This window comes from Micropterus salmoides, unplaced genomic scaffold (genome assembly GCF_014851395.1).
Source record: "Micropterus salmoides isolate LMB-PRFRI ecotype aquatic unplaced genomic scaffold, ASM1485139v1 Ms_hic_scaffold_1, whole genome shotgun sequence".
Taxonomy (NCBI): domain Eukaryota; kingdom Metazoa; phylum Chordata; class Actinopteri; order Centrarchiformes; family Centrarchidae; genus Micropterus; species Micropterus salmoides.
The window spans coordinates 42094924-42103199 of NW_024040040.1; the positions used below are offsets into that span (position 1 = coordinate 42094924).

Below are 8276 nucleotides of genomic sequence, written 5' to 3' on the forward strand. Positions count from 1 at the left end.
AGTCTTATTATAATCAGAAATGATCAGTTTTATAAAATTACATATGTCATAAGAGCGTCACATTTAACTGTTCACCGAAAGTTATTTGAACATGAAATGTGATTCCACATAGGGTGGTCCTCTTCCTCCTAAATCCTTGAAATCTTCTACCCTCCAGTGCTCTCACATATCTGCGGCACATTGTTTGTGTTATTCTCAATGTTCAGGTCTAAGGGTGGACATTGAGGCAGGACACAGATCTGGGCAGCTGCATAACAGCTGGACTTCAGCCTGAGGGATCCTGACATGTCACATTTTAATACTTTGGTAGTCTGTTAGCAACTTGGCAGGTTGTAAAAGCACAGTGATTGTCAGTTTAAATATTAACTTGCAGAATGAGAGTCAAGTTGACTGACTGTGGCTGGATGTTGCTTAAAGCCCGAAACCTTTCAGTGTCCCACGCCGCACTCTGAGGACATTCAGATACCAATATGAGCAACTTTGGGCAGATCCTGAAGGAGATTGGGGAGTTTGGTTTATTTCAGAAACGTTTAGTGGCCGCATTATGCATCCCCTCCATGTTTACAGCCTTTGATGTGATTAGCCAGGTGTTTATAGGCATGAACTTCCCGCATCACTGTAACACTAACTGGATTTTGGATCTTGGGCCCAACCTGACAGATGAGAGACAAAGAAATCTCACCCTCCCAGTGAACAAGGATGGAAGTTTTGAAAGCTGTCAAATGTTCACACCTGTGAATTTGGATTTGGAAACCATTGAAGCATATGGGATTAACGATACAACTGGATGCATTAATGGGTCAGTTTTTGAGGCACCGAAAGGTGCCTCCAGCATTGTGACAGAGGTAAGAGATGCTTGTTTATACACCCAGAGAACAACACACCAAAAATTAAATGTATATATAAATATATATTTGTGTTTTTAGGCAGGTTAACATAGATTGTCTCCATTTATGTTAAGGTCCTTGTAAGCGTTAGTAATAGGTAATAAGGCTCTTGTAAGCCCTTATATGATGCTTATTTACATCATGTGTTAATAAGACTATATAAGCGTTAATAATCAGCACATTTATTGTTCTAAGACATTTTAAGCTCTTATAAGAAACTAATAACATGAATAAAAACCTTTATTTCTTATAATTGTTCATTATAGCCTTACAAACGAATTTACTGAGTCTTACTAACTTACATTTTCTGTCGCTTAACCTTTAATAAGCTTTTTTGTTGTTGCTTTATTAAGGTTAAAAAACTTTATATACACATACAGTTTTATAATTCAACTTTTTAAAAAGATTTTTTTTGTTGGCATTATGCCAAAGCAAAGTGGCCAGGCTGGATTTAAACCCAGGGCACTGCTGTAAGGACTCAGCCACTAGATGAACTACTGGGATGCCTCTAACTGAATTATTTCTCTATTATATCGAGGTGATTAGCAATGATTTTATAGAAGGTTTTAGAATATCTTTTACTGTATAAAATATACCGAAATGTTAAAATGTACTATAATTTTACTAATAACTGTTGCATTTTTTTCAAAGCCCCATCTGGTAAGAGCATTGCAGCACTGCAGTGGCCCTGGTTTGAATCCAGCCTGGCCCCTTTGCTGAAATAATAATCTTAGAAAAACAGTGTAATTGTAAAAGTATATATAACTGTTAATAACTGCATGATAAAGGATTTATTAACCTAAATAAAGTGTTTTTCTCACTTTAGATTTAGCTTTTATTAATGTTCTTAAGCAGTCTATAAATTATTAACAAGTGTCTTTTAAGCTTAAAAAATTACAAAAGTGTATGATGCTAATTTTAACACTTTCATAGTCTTAGTAACATATAATAATGTTATTATCCATCTTACAAGGACGTACAAGGGCCCTATTACCATTAACTAACACTGATTACAAGAGCCATGATATAAAGCACTTCGGAAAAACTTGCAAAGTTTGTGAAAGTATGCGATGATGATGGAATCACCACCACTGTTATAAAGCCCCCCTTTTCTGTATTTTCTGTGGTCTTCTTCTCCTTTCACCATCCTTTCTGTACTCAGTTCGACCTGGTGTGTGACAGGAGCAGTTTGATTGAGGCATCGCAGTCCATCTACATGGCCGGTCTTCTGGTTGGAGCGCTGGTGTTGGGGCAGATGGCTGACAGGTACACAATCACTGCAACTTTATGATTCTGAACTCTGCGCATTTTACTTTTCAAAGAAACTATTTTATGCACACAGTGCATCTGCTTAAATGAAATAAATTGTTCTCATTTTCATTCAAAGCTCAAGTACAAAGTACTTCCCTTGTCTTTGTAGGTTCGGTCGACGCTTCGTGGTCCTGCTTTCACTCTTTCTCCTGCTGTTGTTTGGTGTCGGTGCTGCTTTCTCACCCAACATCTATGTTTACATGGCAATCAAATTTTTAGGTGGCATCTCCATTTCAGGCATTATTGCTAATGCATTTGTGATAGGTAGGTAAAATGCTCACAACTGAAATTCTCTTCTTTAGAAGATAAGGAGGAAATTATTCCATTTGATGAGCATTGTTTTTATTACAAATAAAGTCACTGATGGTTAAGTTATATGTGTTGCATTGTTGAGTGTTGCATGCATTGAATTGTTGATACTTTCGCATTACAGATGCATACATATATTTAACTTAAAGTTGTCACAATTACAGTGAAATTAGTAATAATAGGAGTAGTAAGTATTAAGTTACACACACACACACAACCAACTTTCTAAAAAAAAGGCATTTCTGTCTGTACTATTGCTTTGAAGGTGGAGAGTGGAGTGATTCGTCCAAGTTTGCTTTGTGCACCATTATCAGCCACTCTTTTTTCCCTCTTGGACTGATGGTGTTGTCTGGCTATGCCTATTTGATCCGCAACTGGAGGATCCTGCAGCTGGTGCTCTTCAGCCCTCTTGCCCTTGTTCTGGGAATCTTTTACTGGTCAGCAGCCTCTCATGCCACTACTTGGATTTAATGCTTTAGAGGCTAATGTCTACTTTAGTCTATTAATAAAATAAAGTGTTTATTACAGTTTGTGATCATGGACGTATGTATCAATTAGGATTCTTCCAGAGTCAGCTCGCTGGCTCATCACCCAGGGCAGGAAGACGGAGGCCATAAAGGAGATCCGGAGGGCAGCCAAGGTGAACGGAAGGAAGAGCCCGGAAGATCTGCTTGACAAGGTGAGCAGCATCAAAGACACCTTGACTTCAAGCAGAATCAAACACAAAAAAGCTCTAAAATAAATATAACTAAAAAAGTACACCTACATTGTTTAGCTGGAGGTCGAGGATACTTCCAAAAGAGGAAGCATGCTGGACATCTTTAGGATATCATATCTGAGAAAACGTGCTCTCATAATGAGCTACGTCTGGTGAGTATTTACTCACAACCACAGCATTACAGCCGTACATTTCTGGTTGCACTGAAGACATCTCTTCCACTTTGTTAATAGGTTTGCAACAAGTCTGATGTACTATGGACTAAGCCTGAATGTTGGCAATTTCGGTCTGGATATCTACCTCACACAGTTCATCTTTGGCGTAGTAGAACTCCCTGCACGTCTGGGAAGTTTGCCTCTCATCCAGCACTTCGGCAGGAAAATAATTCTAGCAGGGGTCCTGTTGTTTGGAGGATGTGCTTGTCTTGGGATACTTGTCATTCCAAGAGGTACTTTGTTGTATAATATTGGGAGTCTGTGATATCTTCAAACCTGCATTCTGACAACACGTACGTTTACATTTTTATCTGATTCATTATTTGTCCATCAGATCTTCCTGTAGGGGTAACAGTCATAGCTGTAATGGGAAAATTTGCAGCCACTGCCAGTTTCTCCATAATCTATGTTTATACGGCAGAACTATACCCGACCAATCTAAGGTAAAGTAGTTAATGCCCCAAAGGTAAAACATATTATACTTAATATTTGCAGAAAATGCCATGTTTTCTATTCTTACATGCTGTGAGATTGCTGATAAGTCTAATGTATATCTGGTAGGCAGAATGGTATAGGTCTAAACGGCATGTGCGCCCGTGTGGCGGGCATCCTCGCTCCACTGATTAGGCTCCTGGACGTCTACCATTTCACCATCCCCATGCTGATATATGGCATCATCCCAATTGCTGCTGCAGGTTTCTGTTTATTACTGCCTGAAACCTGTAATGCTGAACTCCAAGACCATGCTGAACTCACGTGAGTTGATGAACCCTTTCACAACAGAGTGCTTACTTCACTTAAAAGAGAATCAAAGCAATTCTATATGATAATCTTCTTGTTTTTAATTTCAGAAACCCAGAGAATAAGACTGTTGAGATGGGATCCTTGTCTAACTCAGAAAAGATCACAAAAATGTAATTTATATGGATCTAGTTTTTTTCCTAGTGTTTCTTTTTTCATATCAGAGAAAAATTGTTTGCCTATTCTCAACTGATAATTGGCAGCAAGAATTTATCAGAATGCTGTTACCTAAATGCAAAGATTCAGCTGAATCATGTTTAACTTGTAAATTATTAAACTTAATTTTTATTTTTTGCTACAATCTGTGAAAAATGTTTTACTACTACAGAAATTATAGACTGTTTGATAGATCTTTATAGGCTATATTTTAACTTATGTATATATGTACATTTGCTATTCTGTTCTGACCCCATAAAAAAACATTAATGTTGCTTTTAACACTGTTGTCTTGCATCTGTGTTTTAAAATGTAAAGAGTCGCTCATTATTACTGCTTATTATTTTTTATTGCTAGTATTAACTCTGTTAAATCACAGCCTTTTCCAGGTGCCAAGTGCAAGCTAATTGCACTGGACTGAAGGCAAATGTAACACATGTGCTTTTTCTGCTTTGACTATTTAAGTATTCTGACAGCATGATGTTGGAAATTCCTCACTTACTTTACTACCTTTTAATGGATTAAAGATTATTTAATTTGTTGTTGATTTTTGCAAGGACAGTTACAATTTAAAGTAATTGCACCGGAGTTAGCTAGCAGCTAATTTACATCTGTTATCCCCAGATAGGGTAGGCAACGTTGGAGAGCTCACAAGAGACGGCTATATTTTGAAAGTATCCAAACAAAACAAAACAAAACAAAAATATGTTTGTTACTGAAGCCCAAATTGTGCCTAAAACCCTTTATGTTAGTCATAGGTCTCTAGTTTCAGACAGAAGTAGACATTTTTAGTAAGTGACCTGCAGAATTGATCCGTTGTAGCTAACTAGCTAGCTATTTGATGTTAATTCTGCGAGATGGTCCAGCCGGTTCATCTGTCGCTGACTGAGTCCATATGTATTTAATGGCTGAATAAATTATATCATGCTAATTTAGAACTGAAATTTCACAAAAAATTAAAGGCTGAGGCTATAGCTTACAAAAAGTCCTTACCCTCAACAAATGATTCATGAAGAAGACATGGAGCGAAATCCTATACATATACTGTAACAAAATACAATTACACTAACTAACTAAGTTTGGCAAAGGCATATTCAGTAAATTCAGTATAGAGCAGGCTAAATGCCTAATTTATTAATCTGGGCCGGTATTTATCAAGCTTCTCAAAGTGCCATTTTAGTCTTAAGTGCTGAGAATTCATGGAATTAACTCCTACTTTAATCTGTCGCTGTCGCTTAAGTATAAAAGCAAGTTATCAAGTGTCTTAAAGCTAAGAATCACTCTTACTTTCCCAGTTATTTAAGACAGCTTGAGAAGTCTCGTTAGGAGTTCCCTGTAGGGGCTTGTGATGGCAGCATTGTGGAGACAGCAACAGCCAAGAATTTTTTTACTCAATTTTTAGCAGTGTTCTTATGAGTAATTCTGAGCACCTTGATAAATACGGGCCCTGGTCATTATCTGTGTTAGTGCTCATGTCATTGATTTAGCTAATCCAAATTTTACAATTGGTGGAATAGGGGCTGATAGTCCCTACTAAAAATAGTGCCATAAAACACATTATTATGCTTGGTTAAATATTAATTACCAAGATTAATTATTTTGGTGTTTTCACCCTTACTGGGTCCTATTCATCCTGTGCCTAGACTGAAGCTTTGTACATGATGTGGAACCACTGCAAATTTAGCCACCAAGGGCACTGGTTAGTTTCAGAAACACTTACTGGTTGCATTATGCTTTGCATGTTTGCTGCTTTTGATGTGATTAGCTAGGTATTTTCAGGCACTTCCCTCATCAGTGTTACACTGACTGGATCTTGGAGTGTCAGGCCAACCTGACAAATGAGAGACAAAGAAATCTCACCCTCCTGGTGTATGAGGATGCAAGGTTTGAAAGCGGTGAAATGTTCACATCTGTGGATTGGATTTGGAAACCATTGAAGCATATAACAGTACAACTGGATGTATGGATGGATGGGTCTATGAGTCATCCATAGCATGCTAAAGTCTGACACTGCATTTTGGTTACATTCTGGTTAAAGTTTGATGCATATTTTAGTGTAATGTTCTCTTTAACAAGAGCTGAATCTCACCTGTCTACAAGTGTAAGATGTTCGAATGTAGAAAGGACATGACAATAACCCAAAAGATATTACACAAACTGTTGAAGTATAACTTGTGAAGATGTACTTATCCCAGTTTGTGTTGACTTTTGTTGTTATCTTTTAATTAATTTTGTGAGTGAGTGTTTTGTAGGGGACACTAAATGACTTACTACCCTAATCTAAATTGTCCATTTCACCCATCTCTGAATTTATTGTTTTGTCACTATTTGTTGGTAAAAATCACACTAAAATGTTTGTTTTGGAAGTTACATTTTTATTTTGTCATTTTTTTCATGTTCATTAAAAACACCAGGGGGGTCCAAGTTCATTTTGATACTTTGTTTTTTCATTTGTTTACAAAAAACAATGAAAAATCTCATAATTTTGACTTAAATCTCATAATTATGTTTTATATCTCATAATCTGCAAATGGGTATTGCACACCTGTGCTGTCTGATCAGCATCTTGATATTGATATTGATTATCTCGGCAAAGGAGAAGTGCTCAATAACACAGATTTGTGAATAATATTTGAGAGAAATAGGCCTTTTGTGTACATAGCGAGAGTCTTAGATCTTTGAGTTCAGCTCATGATGAGTAGGGGCAAAAACAAAAGTATTGTGTTTATATATTTGTTCAGTGTAAATAGTAAATCAACTAACATGGAAATGCTTGTGTATATTCCTGTTAAATTGACTCATTATGTTGTGTCAGGTTCTCAGTACCAGTGCAAATGTAGAAATCTGATGGAATGAAATTCATGTGAGCCAAATGAATGAACCTCTTTATGATCTGTATAAACACAGCCATCCTAAAGCATTCTGTCTTTGCATTTGATCATCATCAAATTACATTCATTATATTCTATATAACTACCACACCTGAATATTTGCAACCAAATGACATTATTCGCTTTTACCCTGTTAAAATAAAATTTACAAACCTTTTTTCCCAGTTAGTGTCCACAAAAATAAGTAGTAAGTAGAAGGTAATTTAATAAAACTGACTGAATGACAAGTAAAAGATAACTTGTGTCAGCATCTGTCACACTAATACTGCGATGTCTTGAAATGATTAAGCCATTATTGCAATTAGGTTGTGAGTTATTTGTTAACACGCTATCATTCATTACCAATAATTATATGAACACACTGTACTGCACACTGAACACACCGCTCCTCTCCCTGTACACCAACAGCTGCACCTCCAGTCACCAGTCTGTCAAGCTCCTGAAGTTTGCGGATGACACCACCCTCATTGAGTCCACCTACAGGTGGGAGATCGACCATCTGGTCACCTGGTGCAGCCAGAACAGTCTGGAGCTCGACGCTCTGAAGACAGTGGAGATGGTCGCAGACTTCAGAAAGAGCACAGCCCCACCCTCCCTCATCATCCTGTGTGACTCCCCAGTCACCACTGTGGACTCCTTCAAGTCTCTCCTCAAGTGGGAGCTGAACATCACCTCCCTCCCCAAGAAGGCTCAGCAGAGGATGTACTTCCTGCGGCAGCCTGCCAAAGACAATGATGGTGCACTTCTACACCGCCATCATTGAGTCCATCCTCACCTCCTCCATCACCATCTGGTACGCTGCTGCCACTGCCAGGGACAAGGGCAGGCTGCAGCGTATCATTCGCTCTGCAGTGAAGGTGATTGGCTGCAATCTTCCTTCTCTTCAGGACCTGTACACCTCCAGGACTCTGAGGCATGCAGGAAACATTGCAGCTGACCCCTCCCACCCTGGGCACAAACTGTTTCAGATCCCCTCTGGCAGGAGGCT

The 8276-nt window shown here is 38.1% G+C and overlaps 1 protein-coding gene across 2 annotated transcripts; it reads left to right on the plus strand.

Moving 5' to 3' along the window:
* The first annotated feature begins 351 nt into the window (after positions 1-351).
* slc22a13b (solute carrier family 22 member 13b) lies at positions 352-6832 on the plus strand. Of its 2 annotated transcripts, XM_038728840.1 has the most exons (10): positions 354-845; positions 2050-2153; positions 2308-2462; positions 2773-2944; positions 3066-3186; positions 3283-3377; positions 3459-3673; positions 3775-3883; positions 4002-4196; positions 4292-6832. In XM_038728840.1, the coding sequence occupies exons 1-10, from the start codon at positions 471-473 to the stop codon at positions 4356-4358; spliced, it is 1608 nt and encodes a 535-aa protein (XP_038584768.1). In that variant the 5' UTR covers positions 354-470; the 3' UTR covers positions 4359-6832. The 2 variants fall into 2 exon arrangements, with proteins under 2 accessions (XP_038584774.1, XP_038584768.1); XM_038728846.1 differs by lacking the exon at positions 4292-6832 and having other exon boundaries at positions 352-845; positions 4006-4148.
* The last annotated feature ends 1444 nt before the right edge of the window (positions 6833-8276 follow it).

Bases quoted from the DNA above. Each gene is read 5' to 3' on its own strand.
- slc22a13b (XM_038728840.1), top strand. From the start codon at position 471: ATGAGCAACTTTGGGCAGATCCTGAAGGAGATTGGGGAGTTTGGTTTA. The intron at 846-2,049 runs GTAAGAGATGCT...TTCTGTACTCAG, and splicing joins CCTCCAGCATTGTGACAGAG to TTCGACCTGGTGTGTGACAG. The intron at 3,378-3,458 runs GTGAGTATTTAC...CTTTGTTAATAG, and splicing joins CTCATAATGAGCTACGTCTG to GTTTGCAACAAGTCTGATGT.